We start from the raw sequence: 20,915 nt of genomic DNA, 5'->3' as shown, positions 1-20,915 counted from the left end.
ATTCGGTCACCACAACTTCTTTTGCAAAACATTGTATAGATGATCCGTATGGGCAAATATGTGATGAAAAATATGTAGCAGAAATACTGTTTTAAAATCCTTCAAAAAATTTAAGAATCCAGTACTTGAAACTATTGCGTCTTTGTCCCAGTTTTGGGGATTTTCTTGCACTAAAATAAAAAATTCTACAAGATGTTGTCGGTGATTGAGCAAGGACCAAATTCAATACATAGGCGCAACAGTGTATAAAAATGCTCTTGTATATTTTTCTCTAACTTTTGCCTTAACTCCATTAAGTTCTCCCGCCATAACTGCAGCACCGTCATAGAACTATTATTTATTTATTTATTTAACGATGTTGATGTTAAAGTCATTAACGAAACTTAAAATTTCTACATCAAAATTATTGTCTGTTCATCCTCCACAAGAGGATAAAAATTGTTAATTATATTGAGTCACCAATAAAAAATTCCGTATTTACTACCTTCATGTACTTAAACATATTGTTACGTTAACCTGTGATTAAAATCAGCGTGGGTAAAACTCAACAATGTATTTCTTAGTAACTCAAATTTACATGACTATTTGCACAGCGATTAGGTACAAGACAATTCTGGAGGAACTTGACTGGATTCTCTCAACTTCACTGGACTCGATTCGCGTATCCAATAATAATCGTTCAGGAAAGGTGGCCTCTATTTAAACCCAAACTTCCCTTCTCGAGGTTTCGTGATCGAGGTCTTTCTGGAATACCCATCGCGACTTCCGCTTCCAGGCTATTCTTTAGCGAACGCCACCCATCAACGCCGTACATACTAGAACCCACAGGCGTCGTACCGGTGCCGCGTATTGGTTTCTTTCGTAACAATATTTGCCCACTAATTCCCAAACATCTGGTTTTTCTGATATGTCTAATGTCATAAAAATGCGACACGTAAAGTTTGTCAAACAAAATCAAATTTTTCCAAAGGAACAGTTTGGTTTTAGAAAATATAGATCTACCACTCATGCCGCCCTGACAATAGTGGTCAACATTTTAAATAGTTTTGACAACGGTGGAATTCTATGGAATTATAGGAGCACCTTATATTCTTATTAATTTTATTTAAAAGAAAAGTATTAATCTGTTTTTGAAAAGAATTCTTTACCTGAATTACCACCCGTTAAAATTGAAGTAGCGCATGACTTAAGGGTTTATTGCTATATCTTTAGTAGCTTAATTACCTATGTACTTATTTTCTGGGGAAGTAAAATTTTCAAAATACACAAAAAGCAAATCATACTGATGAAAGTCAAAATAGTTCAGTAGTTTTAGTAAAAATTTAGACTTTCACCGTGGGGATCATGATAATCTGATAATTTCGCACCATCATTTAAATAGAAAATAGCAAAATTTACAAAAGAAATATAGACGCAGACTAATCTATTGGTAACACCCGAAAGAAACTAAGAAAGAATAAAGCAACACAAATCTTCTTTCAAACAAACGTTGATAGTTGTCGGGAGATACAAAATATTCACGATCAACCATTATAAATAACAAATAACTGCATGTTGCACTGCAGTTTGATGAAAGACAAAATAAGTACTTGCGTATTATTATTTCAGTTACAACGTTACATAAATGACAAGAAAATTCTAATCAGAAACGCTTTGAATTGTAACATTCTTCGCCCTTACGATGAGCGAAGTAAAACATTTGAATTTCAACATCTTAACGTTGAAATCGATAATGATTTGGCCGCCTGAGGGTCGCATGTCGTGGAGATATGAGACAAAAAGTTTAGCTCTGCTATTTATAGTATATTTTAGTGCCTGGACCGTTTTTAATGGAATTGTGAGAACACTGTTTTTTGAATCCGATGGATATGACGCACTTATTCAACGGATTATTGCACTTATTGATTTTGCTGGATGCATTTACATGAGATATTGTTTTCTGCGCAAAGTTGTTTACGTAAAAGACATGATTGAACACTTAAATGAGTTTGAACAGTTTTGTCCACAATCGGAAATTGCTGCTACTGATGTGAGAGTACATTACTACAGCAAGGGTAGGTGGTATATTTACATTTTTAGTTTTAAAATAACAAAATACCTTGTTTATGTTATGTTGCTTTAATTTAAAACTTTGTGAAATGATTTATATCTACAAGTTACAAGTGCCGGACTAATTTTTATCTTTTAATAAGTATTAACCACGAATGCAACTCGTGGTTAAGTTTTGTTCCAAAACTTTCTACTTATAGAAATAATGTACAGTACTGATTTTTATAATAGTTCTGTGGTGTCCCGATTTGAACATTTGAACAAAATTGAATCTATGCGGGGGCAAAGTTTAGGGAGGTTGCCAGAAAGCCGCCCCCTTTTCGTAGGTATTTTAGGGTGTTGTGAGAGTAGATACTGTTATCTTTTCCAGCTGTCATCTGTTATTGGTTTTTTGGTAATTTAATGAACTGTATAACACCACTGACCGAGAAACGTGATTGCCACTTACGTCGAAAATCCAAATTATATGAAGAACGTGATCCCTGTGGACTAATGGCACGTTGTTTCTACCCTTTCGATGTTTCCACGAGTATGTTTCCAATGGCGTATCTTATTCAAGTTTACACTTGTGCTGTCATTACTTACTACGTTGTTGTATTAACAATGCTGCTAGTGGGAATAATGATGCATACTTTAACACAGCTACAATACTGTAGAAAATTAATTAGAGATTTATTCAAAAGAGACTCACATGATCCAACAGTTTTAAAACACAAAGTGAGACGAATCATCATGTATCATATTAAAATTATTGAGTAAGTATTCAGACTGTCTTTGAGCATAGTATATGAAGCAACTACAAAGACCTACTTAAACATTGTAGATCCATTTCTTACGACAAAGGAAACTCAACATCAAAATCGATAACGTTAGATCAGAACTAGAACTTATTCAGTTAAATTCAGACGAACATGTCCAATTACAATTACCTCAACTTTACTATAACCGTCTTAAGAATTTCAGTTTTATGGCCTAAAGGTAGCCAATGTTTTAATAAATGGAGATTTTTTAAAGACAGTTTGCTAATTTTGTCTATTTTACCTTGCGCTTTGCCTATTCTAGCTGATTTTCTTATTCATCTTCACGGTATGATAACTTACATTTTTGTATACGTTTTAATAATTGTATGCATCGTTCATTATTAGGTAACGTCTACAATGTCGCAGCACTTATAGAAAATTTTATTGCATTAATTTGTATAGTTGGAATGGTATACATGATCATATGCTTTATTCATAAACGAAAACTCATCAAGCAACTAGTCGAACAGCTGCCAAATTTTAACTTTTATAATAAACCGTCTAACCTTATGGAAACTGATGACAAGGCCAACCTGTATGCCAAAGTTTTCTTATTCTATGGAGTTTTCGGCAATATTGTGTACATGATAATGCCGTATTTAAATATAGAAACATGTAAAGTTCGTCAAGCTCAAGGTTTAGTAGACAGAGACGTGCCGTGTGGTCTTGTAACTAGATGTTGGTTTCCTTTTGATTTTGACTACAGTCCTGTGTTCGAAATTGTGTTTGTACATCAGTTTTATACATGTACTATGGTTTCCTTGATAATTTTGGATCTAACGATGCTTCTTTGTGGGTTTTTGATGCATATTATCAACCAGTTGAAACATCTGAGAAACCTCATTGCTAAACTAAACTGTTTAGAAGCTGTTTTTGCTAGAAAAATACGTTTCTGTATACAATATCACCAACAAATTATAATGTAAGTTAAATTTTCATGAAACAGAATCTTGTTTTTCTTCCTATTATTATTAGGACCCACCACTGACCCGGAAATGACCGGCATTCAGGCAAGACTTCTATCATTACGGGTACTAAGACCAAGTAATGATATGCATTGATTATTATTTAAGACCCACCACTGACCCGGAAATGACCGGCATTCAGGCAAGACTTCTATCATTACGGGTACTAAGACCAAGTAATGATATGCTTTGATTAGATTAACAGAACAACTTTCGAGATTCTAGAATTACAGCATACAAATTAGTCTGCTATTATTCTCTAATCTCACCCCATCCCCAAAAGTCAAGCGTAACTACCGATCATTTATCCGCGCATCACATGAAAAGTGACCTACACTACTCTGACCTACTGGTGCTAATCTAATCTGACTGACATGATCAGACTGTTCAAGAAACTTACGAACAATATGACATGTTCCTAACAAAACAGCTTTTTGAATTTTGACAATTATTGAATCATTCAAGTGCAAAGACTTTAAATTCTCAACTAAGCTATTTGGAACTACACCTACATTAGAGATAACTAGGGGTAGAATTGAAATTTTTTTAAGATTTAACATGGATTTCATTTCTATCGATAATTGTAGATATTTGGAAATCTTGGTGTCGTATGTTTGAATAATGTTGTTTGTGTTGGGAATAGCAATGTCAATGAGAATGGCTTCGTTCGTGTGTTTTTTGATAAGTATGATGTCTGGTCTGTTAGCTGTAATGTTTAAGTCTGTAAGTATTGTGCGATCCCAGTATAATTTGTATTTGTTATTTTCAAGGAATGGAGACGGAATGTAAGTGTAATAGGGTGTCGTATCTTCGATTAAGTTCATAAGTGTTGCTAATTCTTTGTGAATGATTTTGGCTGCGTTGTCGTGTCTAGCTTTGTAATCAGTTTGTGCTAGGATGCTGCAAGAAGAGATTATGTGCTGGATCGTTTCAGGTTTTGCTTTGCATAGGCGACAGCAGTCGTTTTTTATGTTCGGATCTTTGATGATGTATTTTCTATAATTCTTGGTATTGATTACTTGGTCTTGAATAGCAAACACAAATCCTTCTGTTTCGGCATACAAACTTGATTTTTTTAACCAAATCAATGACATCTTCTTATTGACATGATTTTCTTCTAAGTCTTTGTAGAATTTTCCATGTAGTTGTTTTTGTTTTAGCCCACTTATTATTTTATCTATTGTGTGGGGGGTGTGGATTTCTTCGGTGTTGTATCTACTACTTTACTTATTCTAATTATTACCAATATTGTAGATATTCTGATAAAACTAATGAAGCATTCAGTACAATGATGATGCTACATTTGACTTTAACCTCTCTAGTTATCAGCGCTTTGGGTTTTGAAATACTTATTGTTGATAATTTTCACGACTCTTTAAGATTTACTTTGCACCTGTTGGGTTGGCTAGTCCTTTTGCTACTGATTTGTTACTATGGACAGCTACTTATCGATGAGGTACCAACACAAAATTTGTATTTTTATACAAAGTTATCTACTATTAATTACAGAGTATTGCAATAGCCGAAGACATTTACTACGTCCCATGGGATGCAGCTTCAGTAGACGTTCGAAAAGATATTTATATGATGTTAATGAGGTCACAAAAACCTCTCACTTTAAATGCAGCTAATATGGGGGTTATGTCGTTTCCTACATTTTTAGGAGTAAGCTGGAATTTCGTTTTAGAAATTATTTACCACGCATTTTTAGGTCATAAGCTCCGCCTATTCGTATTTCACGCTGCTTTTAAATATAAAATCATAGAAATCTGAGCTGAAGTGGGTTTTAATAATGCACGAGACATCACGTCGATACTGGATAGGCAGCACACAAGACTTCAAACGAAATAAGTTAACATCACAAACAGTTTGGTTGTTTACTAATATGTAGCTGTTTTAATACAAGCATAAAAATCTCTATCAAAACAATCTTCTAACCTTAAAGCATAAATGGGTAACGTTCGGCTAAAGAAATAGTGGGTATACGACGATGGCTTCATAAGGCTTTTACAGCGGTTCCCTCATAAAATTCGATAAACGCAAGCAATGACACGTTACGCAGACAGTTAGATAGGCCACGTGCCGTATTGAAATAATTTTTATTTGTTAGTCTTACAATCGGAGAAGATCTTGGCCAAACAAGCGGATTTACTGTAGGACTGACTATACATTGTAATAACCCAAACTTCCCGCCTTTAAATTGACCTTGAAAAAGTTTGAAAAGCCCGCAAAGTTTTTTAAAAATTCAAAATTTGGCCTTAGCTGTGATCGTCTAACAAGTGGGAACCTACGTTATGTTTTTTTTTTATTTTTTGAAAAGTGGCGGGAAGACGTTCTTTCATACAAGTGAGCATATAATGCATGTGAGTTGAGAGCGCAAGAAATAATAGACAAAATTGTTTTGGAGGAGCTGCCACGGCACCCCCTCACAGGGGGAAAGAGCTGCGAAGATTTATTCCTCAGCGCAAAAACCCCCTTGCTTTACTCACGGACATATTACATTTCAAACACCTTAAGATATATAAAAAAAAGACACGCGCGAATTGACAGACATACACATATGAAAACGAACAAACGCAAAATTCTATACAGCTGTTTGGAATCAATGCAAATATTTGAATATCACAAATTTAATAAAATAACAAAGCAAAATCTGAATTAAGTAACTGGATGCAAATACACAAGTTATTACGGGCGTGTGGCGGCAGATTTTTAAAGTTACGGCAGTTAACAGAAGCACAACAAGAGTACCCCTGGGGCGTTGTAGCATAAGCGGAATTTGGGGCTACCGGTCTGGAGCTGTTCTCCCCCCATGACGGTGATTCTATCTATCGCAAAGCCTACCCACACGCACCCCCATTAGGATCATGCTGTGTGAACTAGGCCATTACAGTCGCCAGACCCGCAAGGGATCTCGGCTATGGGCCGATGCCAAGAACTTTACAACATCGGCGGCCACCCCTGAATCTATCCAAACCTGTGGACTTGTACAGGTGACACGATAAATCTCGTCAGCTCGACTAGGAACCGAACTTCGCTTCTGTCACGTTTTCTGCGTCATTTAACCTCAATTCCATTTTTAAATATTCAATCTCTTATAACTCTGATATTAACAACAACTGAACAAGTGTTAAAGTTTCAAAGAGCAATAAACAACATTTAGATTCGCCATACAATCTTGTGAAATTTTAAACAACAAATAATTTTTATGTGAGATTAAAGTTGGACATCAAATAATTTATATGATAGAAACATTCATCAGCAAAGATTTATCAAACAGAGGATCTGGTGTGTAATAAATTTGTACAAATAAAAATATTATGTGAGGATAAAACTGTAGAACATGAAATTTACGTTCAATTAAAATTATACATACAACAAATAAGATTACTGAGGTTAAGATTGTGAGATTAAAGAAATTTTGTATGAGGTAGAAAATTGCAGAGTTAACAAAATTTACAGGAGATTAATAATTGCGATGCTTTTTCAATGATTCAAAGAAAGAGTTTACATTATGTCAAATTATATCATGATCTAAGTGATATAACAAAAATATCCAATCAACGCTCCGAGGCAAAAAGCGTCTCGGTGATGTAAATTTTAAAATCGTTGCGAGGAAAAGGCGTCTTGATGTAAATTTCAAAATCGTTGCGAGAAAAAAGCGTCTCGGTGATGTCATTAATCTCTAGCGTTGCGAGGAAAAAGTGTCTCAGTGATGTAATCAATCTGTAGCGTTGTGAGGGCATGCCTTGATAAATTAATCATGATAACGATGATAATAACGATGATAACCGCCTAAGGGAAGAAAACATTTTAAACCCCTCCCGCCAGTTCGCAGTATAATGAACTTGTTTAACTGCCGTAAATGAACTATTAGCAATCTTGTGTGAAGAATTTAGAAGTGTTATAATGTAACACTTACGTATATGCATCCAGAGACCTATTCGTAATTAAACGTAAGGTGCTTTTCCTGACTAAATGAATTTCATGAAATCTTCTAGCAAGTGGTTTAATTAAATAATTCTGATTATTAAACTGTGTTTGCACTAGCTGACGATTAAGAAAAAAACTAACTTGATTTGTGAATTTACAAGCAATGAAACAAATTTACAGCACGTGTTTAGCGTTGAACGGAAGTCTGCATTTTTCCGATTAAAAGGCCGCGCGGGTTGGGGACAACAGAGTAACGTTAGTTACGATTGATTGTCGTTAAACAACGGCTTCCTCCCATTTTATTAACTACCAAACCAACTAATTTAAACCTAGCGCTTACCACGTGGTTACACTCACACCAGCACATTCAGAATGATACTACGCCATGGAGTTTCTCTACCAACCCTCTAACCCTGTAACTGAAATCTCCCTAGCACTACGTGCTGCCATCTAACTCAATAATCATGCAAACTAAGCCCTAAGCGCTACGTGCATTAAACCCGACATGCATATTTGGTTGCCAACGATTTCCTTTTCATAATTGAATTTTTTTTTTTTCCAAATTCAAATTATTCAAATGTGATTTCGCGCCGCTGTTAATTAATTTCCGCGTGAAAACTTTGATTTAAAACCGGTCACCACAACATCCTCTGCAAAATACTAGCCGCTGTCTCTTCTGTTAATTTTCTTCATGCTCTCCGGTCTTATACTTTCTTCCTCCGTTTCTGTACTTTCATCCTTCGTATATCTGCTTGCACTTGGTCTTCCCTTTCCACCCTCTTCGCGTCTCTCCTTATATGGCCGAACCATCGTAATCTTCGCACCTTTATGATTTGATCAAAGTATTTCTCTTGCAAGGTATTCTGTATTTCTGAGTTTATTAGCCTTCGGATTTTCCCTTGCCCCACTTTCTTGGGTACGTCTATTCGTCTCACTATTTTTCTCTTAATTCTTCTCAGCCTCACCTTTCGTCAGATTTATCGTGTCCGCCCCGTAGCCACTCTGTATACTCAAAATTTCGTTTTTCTACTAATTCCTTTGCTTTCCTTTATATTTTTATATTTTCTAATAGGCCCTATGTCCCGCTTTATTCCGTGGTCCACTATTTCTATCATTATTGTTGTTAATATTAACTCCCAGATAGGTACCTGAAGTTTTCTACCATCTCAAATTTAAGATCTCCAATTTTTATTCATGTTATGGTAGGTCAAGACATACTAGCTGTGGAGTGTGTAACAATTAATTTATATTTAATTTCAAATATTTTTTTAGACATTGCTACACAGTGCAATAAATCTTATTGTGAGCTAGTCCCCATTTTTTTTATTCCACACATTTCAAAATCCGCTTGTATACAGTATATCCCGTAAGCATATACCGGAATTCTCCTATGTTCCGTCTACGACTTCTAGGGCCAATTTCAAATTAATTTAACTACGTTTTTTATGTTTTCTCGGGACACGTAAAACGATAAAAAGAAGAAATGTCTTTTACGTCAACAGGTTCACAGACATCTATTCTTTTTATGTCCACGTGTCCCAAAAAAACATAATCTAATGAATAATGGACGAGAATACAACTAATAATAATTTAACTACGCACGAGACCGGATTGCTATGGTAATGTCGCAAAAATCTAATGGATTGTATATATATTGTGCCATTTTTTGTGACTAGAAATTAGCCCCCCTGCTTTTTTAGTTCTATATAGCTTTACATTGTTCTTTCTTCTACTACCACAGAGAGATCAAAAATGATTGAGAGAGTTGGTACCTACTGTTTTTTTCTTCAAGTTAACAACCTGATGACAACTCTGTGACAAATCATTGTAAGGTTATGATAACTCCAGTGGTGTGACTAGTAAAGGGAACGGGATTATATACAACTAAGAATGTCTGACCTAGTTTATTTCAAAATATCATAGAAAATTAAAAATAACTAAATAAACAAAACTTAATACGGAAACTAAAGAAACAGAAAAAGATTACAATAAATGTTGAAAATGTTGTCCATTATTTTCTAAGCAAATATGCACCAGTCTTTTTAAATTTTCAAATAAGTTGTGTAAAACTTGGAGACCGATACTGTTAATTTCACGGACTACAGCATCTTGCAACTCGTCCAAACTAAGTATGAGGTCTATTGCGAAAAATGTTGTTTTTTAAGTGTCCAAACAAAAAGAAATCTGTTAAGTCTGGTGACTTAGAAGGTCATCATCCTCTACCAATCACTCTGCCAGGTAACATTTGTCCTAAATAATGCAGCGTGGTAGCAACTGTATGAGGAGTCGCACCTTCTCGTTGAAAAAAAAAAATTTTTCTCGTTGTTCTCCGTCCAGTTGATTTACAAAATTGTCTAAAATTAGTGTTCTATGCCGGTCGACATTTATCGTTTCATTAAAGAAGATAGGCCCAATCCTTTTCCTAGAGATGTCAACCCAAACACCGATTTTAACGGGGTACAAATCTGTCTCTACGAAAACATGAGGACTTTGAGTAGACCAAGTTCCATAATTCTGGGAATCCACGTATCCCGAGAGGTGGAAATAAGCTTCGCCCCTAAAAAACGTCGTATCCAAAATTTCATATCCGCATTTATATTGTCAAGGAACCAGCGGCAGTAACGAACGCTGGCTTCAAAGTCTTGGGGGGAGTAGATATTGAACCGTTTTCTTTAAGATCGTGACAACTTCCGTAAGCTATACTCCTATCTGTTGAGACAGTTACCCAATGTAATTTTGACTTTTTTTGTTCGATCCTACCGGTTTCAAGAAACCGCCCAATAATACGTGTACACTGTGTGAAAAGATCAAATGCAGTTTGTATATCAGGATACATGCCCATAAACTGGTCATAACAAAACTCTATGGAATAATTCCAGTTTCCAAAATCATCTTGGGTTCCACTGCGAAAATATGCCATTACCATAAAGGTATTTTGCTCCACGGAAAGAGGTATGTTTTGAAGAGAAAATTGAACCAAAAACACAAACTGTACACACTGCGACGAAATTTCGGTGTGACCGACGGACGGTCCGGAATCTCGCCGATAACGTGTGGTGGCGGCGTACGTAGGTGCCAAGCCTTCGGCCGACTAGTGTCGCTGATATCAGAAACATGTCTGGCCGACCTGAGCTTATGCGGCGACCTTCACACCGCCGAAGGTAGCGCCTTCGGTCAGGAGCGACGGTCGCTCGAGCGCCGGGATTGCTCTAAAGCCGGAAACACGGATATCAGGTGGTGAGCGTCTCCGAAATAACGAGAACAAAATAAAACGGCAAGGAATATTTTAAATAATAATCGAGTTTATTCGCTGCCACCAGCTACACGGCTAAAATAGTAATCTTACGGCTAACTCTTAATTAACTAACAAATTAAATAAACAAAAAGAACTAAACGTCCGGCCCGGTCGTTCCCTCTGGGTGGCGATTTCCCTCAGAACCTGGAAATCGCGCGAGGACGGTACGGCGACCCGGGAGGGGAACGCGGTGGCGGTACACGACGCGTGCACGATGGTTTCGACTTGTGACGCCGACGACAGAAAAACCGGTGACGGTGGTACGGTTTTTCGCTCAGGGGCGGCGATTCTAAAACCGGTACGTAAACGGGCAGACGACCCAAAAGATACTTCAGAAGTCGGAGGGTCGAACTGTACTTCTGTCCAAAATAACTTCTTTCATATCAACAGGACAGGGTACCACACTTCTTCTCTTCCAGAAATAAAAACAGCCACCACACTTCTTCACCCTTTGAGGCTTCAAATCAGGAATCCTCTTCCGCCGCGGCGGCACGGCGATCGCGGCTTTACCCCCGGCTCTCGCGGTACGCATCACGGTTTCCGGCCAGCGAAAATTCGCTTCACTACAACACTACTCGCAAATTAAAACGCTGAAATGCCAATCAAGCAATTCAATGGAAGCAAAAGTAACACCTGTACGTAGTATCAACAGACAGTTCTTCCCGCCAACTGAAAAACCAAAATTATTCTAATTCAATTTTGCCAACTATTACAGTCATTCTTGATCTCGCTGTATATTCTTCCAGCTTCTTCATTATTTTCTCAATTTACTTCATCTTCAGTTTCCTGGTATGCTCTCTAGTCTACTTCTGTTCCTGTCTTTAAGTATCTAATCCTTGCAATCTTCTTTTTTCTTATTATTTCTTTGCATTCACTATTGGACCATTCTTTCTTTTCCTTCTTTCCTTCTTTGTACAGTAATTTCGCTGTTGTGTTTTTCTTTGCTCTACTGATATTACTCCATTCTTTATCTATTGTTCCACCTACAGTCGAATAGATAAATACCTAGTCAATAAGTAATATGTGAAATAAAGACTGATTCATTAGAGTAGAAGTTAATGTAGATGTAAGCAACAATGTATGTAATAAGAAATGTGTTAAGTGATTATTAAGTAGTGGAGAATAGGAAGCAAGCGGTGTAAGAGAGAAGAACAATAAAAATATGTAGTTAAACAGTCAGTTTCAAGAGTGCGTTGACCAAGTTGAACCCAGGGCCCTAGAAGGGCAATGCATTTTGTCAATTGTATGCCCGTTTCTTTTTCATATCACTTTTTTTTTGTCTAACTGTTCTACATTCCATCTTTTTCTTCTGTTCTTCCTTTGCTCGGCTAGCCTCAGTTTCATGTTAGTTCCGCAAAAGGACCTCAAGTACGGCTTGTATTATTTTTTGTGTCTTTTTGTAGTCTATCTGGTTTCCAGTATTCCTTCCCGGTATCAACCAAGTGATTTTATAGTCGGTTTGGTGGGGTAATTTTGTACTAGCTATTGTCATGTCCATTTCCACGGCTAAATTGCCTATTCTGTTCATTATCATTTGTGGTGTGGTGCACCGTTTCTTTCTCGGCTATTAAAAATTAAAACTAAATGACAAAAAAAACGAACATATTGAACCTCTGATTAGGTCAGATATTCCGACCCGGAATATCCCACACATATTCTGGGTTGATAGATCAGGGGCGCCTGGAGGCCAAAGAAGGAAAGCTGCCTCTGCTATGCTGGAATAAAACGTTTTCGTTATGAGGTATGTATGGAACGTCTATCCGTTCTAGGACTTCCTAAGTAACACTGTGACATCATGGACCCGACATAGACGATTAATGGAGACCTACTCTCAAGCCGTCTGACCCATCCTGGACCGTCCTGTTCTTCAAACAAAACCGGGATTCATTTGAAAAACTGATTTGTTGTATGATTACAGCTCAAAACACCCGATCTGGAGGTATACCGATCTAATATTAATTACGCATCTATTTCGCAAGCGTCAAGACCCATCGGTTTTCGATAAATGTGTATCGGTTGGATGAAACAGTTAGTAGAAATCAACAAGTGGAATTGGCAACCGCTACAATTCGTGGAATCCCGGTGGTTTTTTACCTATCACAAACATCTTGCGACGCTCTGTATTGATAGTCAAGGACAAGAGTTTGAACATTTATTGTAAAAAGGTAGTACCATTTTAAGTTGCCTTTATTATGGTTCTAATAAACAATGTAAAATCGTTGTGGCAAAGACCAAACATCCGTCAGAATCAACAGCCGACCATCATGAAGCATTACCAACAAACTTTCGCAATGACCTTTAACGATGAATGAATGCATGAATGAACGAATGATAAGCAGCAAAAAGTCAGTTTTACTTTTAATTGAAACTGAAAGTGTTTACGTCGTTTTTATTCGAACGTTTTTCCACCTCTGTTTACAAGGTAGATCAGTGACTTCGCATCAAGGGTGGTTCATGGAGGTTTTGCCCCATTCGATTTTTAATTTATTTTTTCTGTATTTCCACACTACTACGTTATGTAATGTCGTCGTTAAAATTATTGCATATATTTCGAAATCACCCCGTATTGGCTGCAAACGTGAGTCGTCCAGTGGGATGTCTGTCAAAGCAGAACCTAAACAATTTCAAGAAATAAAGGCTAAATACAATCCACAACGGATTTCAGTGTGTAAATGTTCTACATATAGGTCGTAAAAAATATCATATCAATGTGGGTATTGTTAAACAAATCTCCTTTAAGTGGAACACAACACACAACATGTTTATTTACCTGTCATTTATTAATCCCGCGTCGATTTTACACTTTACTAGAAAAATTAGATAACAAATTTCTCAAATTTCCCCGAAAATGAATTATACTTAGATAACACAACATTTGTGAAATGTGCTTATTTGTTTTCCTTTTCCGAAAATTGGTGGTATCGTACCGAAACTAGCTTAAATAAATTTTTAATGTAAGATTCGTCTAGACACTGCATCGGAAATATTTATTTACTCGTATTTATGTACAAAAAATGATAAATATCTAAAACAAAATATTGAATGAAGTTTTTACTTATGTTCTCCATTAACTTAGAAACAAACGATTTATTTAATTTTCCTGAATTACTAACGTTAATAACAACGTATACTTTAAATTAATGAACTTGTCCTCTAAAAAGAATTGATGACGATATCTCAATATCTGCTGTATGCGTTTTCTTTTTCTTAAGGTTTATTTATTTTTAACTTCACATACTTATTGTTACGATTGACGGGCGAATAATAAATCGGGCGTTGGTCAAACTCAAAGATTTATTTCTTTAGTTGGAATTACAACACTATCTATTGCAACGAATATGTACAGAAATTATTCCGGCGCTCTCGACTGTCTTTACTGGATGAATGAATCCATTACCTACGGTCGCGTCTATTTAAACTCATATTCTCTGATCGAGATCCTTCATGAACATCCATCGCGACTCCGCTTCGCGACTCCCCTGGACGCTGCTTCGAGACGGCTCCAGATCTGTCTTTATGCGCCCGCCTCTCGGCCGTCGACACCGTCAGCAGTGATGATTCACCCATCAGCGCGGTGCGTACGTCCAGAAAGCTCTCGACGGCCATAGGCGTCGTACTGGGGCGGCGTAACGGTGTATTTCGTAACACTATTTTAAGTTCATTAGCTAAGGAAAATTAAGTTTCTGGAAACAAATTGTTTCAGAAATGACGACGATTGGACGGCGACCTGCGGTACTGCGATTGTGGGTTCGATACTGAACTTTGGCCCTTTCCTTTTTTTTTCCTTGCATTGGTATAACGCTATCACTAGTTTTCTTTTGTGCTGCGACTAGAATTATCCATGTTGATGACGTCATCACAATTTTTTTATTGGTCAAATTAAGAACAAATCACCCCATGTTCTAGAAAATGTGAATAATACGCACGCTTTTATATAATAATGATAAAATCGTTTTGATGTATGCACCTCAAAGAACGGTATAATTTTAGTCTTTGACTTTTTTTCTATTTTCAATAATTAATAAGTGACCTTAGGGACTCATTTCGCGCTCTTTTATTTTTATTCTATTCACTATCAACGTCACCAAAAAGTTGACCAAATCATCTTAGACTTGAATAAAGTTTTGAAAAACTCTGCCTGACATGTAGCACTATATTTGTTACTCCCCAGAGGACAGCCAAGTTACGTAAATAAAATTGCAGAATTGTTTTAATATGCTAGCTGGAATTACGTTATCTACTAAACAGAAACAGTGATATGTATGTTGGGTTGTATAGCTTGTTCCATTAAAAAATTAATCAGCCAGGCTTATTTAGGCGGGAAAAAGTGAGAGCTCGTCGAATAACCTCCACTACATGTACTTCATAGGCGTCCGAAAGATAGCAACGAGAAACTTTGAAAACTTATTTGTATCAAATTAGATAACATAAAAACATTAGAGTTTGAAACTAGGATTCAGAAAATATGGGAATCTTCTTTGACCACTTCGTGCCCATTACATTCCCCAAAATACCGAAAACGGCATTTAAATAAATCTTAACCCATTGACTACAAACGTTGATTCATTTTGAGAGACAAGACCTTGAAAATGTTCATCGATTAAGTTAATATACCGTGGATTCGAAAACGTGAGGGCTTTAATGTTTTCTTGCAAATTTAATATGTTAAATTGTAAACTTTATGGGGAGACCCACGTTTTGTAAAGACGGGGTAGAGCGTATAACATGTAACCGGTTTTTTGACTGTAACGAAGTAGTGTGTGTGCTATACCTGTCAATAGAGTAAAATCATCGTAATAACAAGCAGTTTCTTTAATTAATATTTCCATTTTGATTTAAAGAGCCTTTTTCTACTTTGGAGTTTACCACTTTGCATTTGAAATCATTTTTAGAATAGGCTAGGCTATGGAAATATTTTTCATTTCTTTGATTAAGCCAGTGATGATTAAACCTGTTGCGTTAATATTCAAATATCCTAAGGTTATTCCCCGACAATGATGGGTTGCCTAGAGTAAAGGATCGAAAACTGCTAAGAACGATTCCAGGTGGCAAAAAGATCACTGTAAATTCGCTGTTCCAACATAAATCACTGGAATCGTGGCTTTCCATTTTGATTTTAACCTCTTCGATTTGTTGACATCGACATTTGTGAGGTCTACGAGTTTAATCAATGAAATGACTACCCTAACCTGAAAAGTTTTTCATCAACCGTTTTGTACTTAGTATAATCACAATCAGACAACATAGAGAAGCGTCATAGTTTAAATCAAATGACGGTTGAGGACTCCTCAATTTATGTTGGCAGCAGTGTTTGTTTCTAACTTGGAATAAAATGAACTAGAAGAAATGTCATAATATTTTTAACGACGCGTTTTACTTTCGACAAACTGACACTAGATTTACCAGAACATTACAAGCTGCTTACTGTTTCCTTCACTTTCATTCAGGTCACACGAATTACAATTATAGTGAAAGAAGGTTTTTATTGGCATCAACTAAGTATTTAAATTAGGCACTTGCCTTTGGCGGTTGAGGACTCCAATGTCAATAAGGGTGGTTTTGCAAAATCAGCCTGTATGTCACATCTACATGTTTACTTACTTCCCTTATAATGTAATATACTATTTGTTTTCCTCTACGAATCGTTTACCTGACCTGCTGGTTCGTCCCCACAAAGAGAATATTAATCCAGTAGCGAGTTAAAATCTAAAACGAGTTTAGCACAGAATTTGTTAAGAAACCAGGTAACGATCATATACATAGGCTCTTCATCATTTTAAGAGTGAGCTAATATTCCAGCATAGGGAAATACATATAAACTTCAGTCTAATAAGTTTTTGCCAAAAGTATACGTCCGATTGTAATAAACTCAACACCGTTGATGAGCGTAAAAAACCCTACCCACACTGCTTTTCCGTTTTTTAAATTCTGTTGTCAAAAAAAAAAAACTACAATGCGTTAAAATTGTAATGAGGATGAGATTATTTGGTTTTCACTACTTATGGATCAATTCTAAATTTTCAAAAAGATACATTAGTAGAAATTGTATTAAAAAATGCCTTGCGCGTTATAGAAATAAAATATCTTAATAAATAATTGAGTAAACAGGGGCAGAATATTTAAAGTTTGTTGTGGTCAAACAAACTTTAGTCATTTTTCTAGTCCACTCAAAGCTATAACAGGTAATTGATACTAAGCTTTTCTAAATTTAATCTGTAAGTCACAATGCCAAGTAAGAGGCAATTGTTATGAATTAAAAAAAAAGTAACTTGACTGGCTTCTCTCAACACTCACTCGACTCGACTCGACTGAATAATCCCGACTGGAATGGATTTGACTAGACTCTACTTCTCCCATTGTCTGTACTTCACTGACTGCTCCCGTCGGTGGTTTCTGTTTAAACAGCACGCGGTCGTTCTCGAAAGGTCGCCGTCACCGCTTCTAGGCCTGTTCTGGAGCACCCATCGCGACGTCCGCTTTCAGGCTTTTCTTTAGCGAACGCCGTCCGGCCGCCGTCACCGATCATCGTCGTAGATACTGGAAAACCCATAGGCGTCGTACCGGGGCGGCGTATGTGTTAATTTCGTAACAATATGGTTTTGCTGTGAAGCAGGTAGAGGTCTTTGCAATCTAGTGTCTCGAGTCTCGTTAATTCCAAAGTGTTCGACTAACCGCGACTTCGTTGACCTCAAAAGACATGGTACCAAGAACCTTGAAAACGCATCCACAATTATCGCTGGTTTCCCAACGAACTCTTCACCAACATAGAGCCAGGTTATAACTTGGATTCTGGCGAAGAGTCTCTGAGCTCTGAGGCAGAGATAATGGACACAGATTGACCCAGTCTTCACCCTATACTCCTGACATCGTCATGACACTTAAAACCACCATAATAAAAAATGTGTTGACACACTTAATATTAACACACGTCACTAATCATTGGCAGTTACGGTTTATAGTTATATTTATCTCATTACGTAAAATAACTGCTCCACTCGACCCAGAATTTTCTCTTATACAACAACCGAAATTAATTGAAATACCTTGTTTTCACGTATTACTGAGTGTCTAATGATTTAAAATTTTAAATCAAGTTTGCATACAGATAATTTTCCAAAAGATGTTCATAATTTAAATATTGACTCCGAAAAGAACACACTCCAATTTATCAATGAATATAATAACAACAGAAGTTTGTTATTTGGCCAACTAGTTTGCAGGATATATTAGAATTAAATATGTACTTACTAGGTGAGTCCAGCGAAAATATAACCGGTCTACATATATCAAGTGAACCCCACCTTTGCTTTGGTTCAAAATAATATCACCAACAGGTCCCTGACCTGGACCAAACAGCACCTTCAGTTCCCATCATGTATTAGAGACTGTAAACTCTGGTACCTTGTCACTTGCGAGCCCTTAAAAAGTACAATGAAACCAAAAACCCCGATAGAATGAAGCTTCTGTTATACAGGGATAAAGAGGGATTTTTTGAAGCTCTGGGGCCACATACGGAGTGACGCAATCCTACGAACTGGTACTTGATATTGGAAAATTCTGAACTTTTATTCTTACCCATATAGGGCGGCAACCTTAAAGGGACGAAGAGATAGTGTGTTCTTTTGAACACCCGCACATCCATTTAGTCAAGTGTAACTTGGCACAGACCGCCAGATTTAGAAAATTTCAAAAGTGGATATGTATATACATATATTCACGTGCATTCCTCAGTATAGACGATCTATAGAACCTAACCCCACGATTAACGAGGGATTACTGTATTCAGACAGAATAATTTAAAAATAAATATTTATGACGGCTACGTTTACTCCGTGACAGTGTTTTATGTATCCTTGTTGTTGAAGTTAAAGCATTGTCTTAATACCATCGGAACAACAAAAAGATAAACAATTAAGATTTTCACTATTAGGTAGGTTTTACAATTGGTACGTGTAAATATATATAAATAGGCCCCTTAGTGTGATACGGACCAGTAAACTTGCACTTTGATTGGTTGACATTAAATCTGGAGTATCTTGGTTTGTGGCAGTTGAAAGCAGTAAATTTATTATAGTTAAGATCGGTAAGAATTAAACTTTTTTTTTGTCACAATAGTAACAATCGTTTATTAAAAAAATAAAATGGCTCAGTAACTAATTTTATTACAAGAAAAATTGACAAAGAATATGTTTAACTTCAAATACGTAGCAATGTAAAATATTTCTATAAATAAACTGCAAGCAATATCGTATCGTTGCCACAGTATTGTTTTTACTTCTATCACCACAAAAATATGTATTTTTAATGTGTTTTATCCACGAACGCTTTGTTATCAGTTTCGCGAAATAATTAATAGAGAAGTAAAACTGTCGAATGTCCTTCAAATATATAACATACGTGAGCAGGAAATCAGTTAAATACTGATATTTTATTGTAAAACGAAGCGATATATCTGTATTCGCATAAATAAGTACTTTGAACATCGTAAAGTAATTAATTAATTAATTAATTATCAGAATATACCAATTTCAACTGGAACTTTCTAATATCACAGAACATGTCAGACAACAAAGGCATTAGTATTTGCGTAACATATGAGGAAAACAAATTAAGCAGACAATTATAAAGATAATTTTTTATTATATTTGAAATAAACTTAGGTAATTGACTTAAATTAAGTCAATGGAGATTCTAATAACAACCTGTTTTTCGTGATAAATTATTTCACTTTTGGAAATATTGTGTACTACTGATTTTTAAACACCTCATTTGAATAGCAACAAAATGTGTTTGAGTAAATTAATGAAAAGCCAGTTTTTTTCTATTTTAATAAATTGCTAACGGTGCCAAAATCCAGTTCAACAACATTAAAACAATATGTGGAAAAAAACACAAAAAATGAACAAAGTGTAATTACGAAGATAACAATAATAAAACCAAATTGCAAACACAGCTATAAATCTACAATCTTTATTTCGGAAAAAAGATAAGTCTCCTTCGAACTCCGGAAAATGGTGTTTAATTCAGTATAACTGATTTTCTCAGGATGATTCCACAAGGACAGTGTTTGGGTTATTTTTGAAAAGGTTTTCTGGCATCTAACTATCAGAAAGTATTGCAACAAATAAAAAATTGGATGATTAAAATTTTATCACAACATCGTCTCGGTATATAGGATCTGCTACCACCTTCCTGGTATCATCGTTGCCAGAATTGATGAGCACCACCATTGGTTGTGAACCTTCAATTTTTCGCCGTTTTAGATAAATTGTACTTCTTATTCCACTCTGTTCCGTTCTGATATTCGATTCTAAGTATAGTTCAATGACGTCTGTCAATTTTACGTGCGTAATACAAAAATGTTAATTTTCCATAAAAACAATAACAAGGTGAAATGAATTTGACGTTCGGCTTAGTTGAACATCGAAGTAAATATGGTTATAAATTAAAAATACTGTAGGTATTCTAAAATTTCCTCCATTTTTGAGTTGTTCACAAATTACTAATTTTTTCTGTGACCTTAACTCATCAAATTGGTAATTCAAATGTGCGTACGCCACTGTTGTATATTGTAATAGTCATAAGTGTTTTATCTTTAATCTTAAAAGTTTTAGTTACAAACGTTAAGAGTTTTTTTTTAAGACAAATTTGGAACATTTGACAATAATTATAATTATCGGGCGAGCAAACAACTTACATTCAGTCATCCTTGGACTTGAATCCATATGTCGTTTGAAATTACCTATATGTTTAACGCTGCGTGTAAACCTACAACATAGAAAAGTTAAAAAAAAAATTCTTGTAGCTGATAATTTTGTAAATATAATATTTAAAATAGACATTCAAAAAGGCAAAAACAAAAATCCTTATAAA

At 35.9% G+C, this 20,915-nt stretch overlaps 1 protein-coding gene across 1 annotated transcript; it reads left to right on the top strand.

The window, feature by feature from the left end:
- Positions 1-1,681: 1,681 nt before the first annotated feature.
- LOC135138667 (uncharacterized) lies at positions 1,682-5,604 on the top strand. Its single transcript, XM_064068642.1, has 8 exons — positions 1,682-2,054; positions 2,250-2,375; positions 2,420-2,766; positions 2,955-3,135; positions 3,195-3,771; positions 5,069-5,270; positions 5,324-5,479; positions 5,526-5,604. Exons 1-8 carry the CDS (start codon positions 1,682-1,684, stop codon positions 5,577-5,579), a joined length of 2,016 nt encoding a protein of 671 aa, XP_063924712.1. The 3' UTR covers positions 5,580-5,604.
- Positions 5,605-20,915: the final 15,311 nt, after the last annotated feature.

Source organism: Zophobas morio, unplaced genomic scaffold (assembly GCF_036711695.1).
Source record: "Zophobas morio isolate AGI-343-1 ecotype UQ-CSIRO unplaced genomic scaffold, CSIRO_AGI_Zmor_V1 ptg000030l, whole genome shotgun sequence".
Lineage (NCBI taxonomy): Eukaryota > Metazoa > Arthropoda > Insecta > Coleoptera > Tenebrionidae > Zophobas > Zophobas morio.
This window is presented reverse-complemented; position numbering and strand designations above follow the sequence as displayed.

Coding starts and splice junctions, on each gene's coding strand:
- LOC135138667 (XM_064068642.1), top strand. CDS start 1,682: ATGAGCGAAGTAAAACATTTGAATTTCAACATCTTAACGTTGAAATCG. Junction 3,136..3,194: donor TTTTCTTATTCATCTTCACG/GTATGATAACTT, acceptor GTTCATTATTAG/GTAACGTCTACAATGTCGCA. Junction 5,271..5,323: donor GACAGCTACTTATCGATGAG/GTACCAACACAA, acceptor TATTAATTACAG/AGTATTGCAATAGCCGAAGA.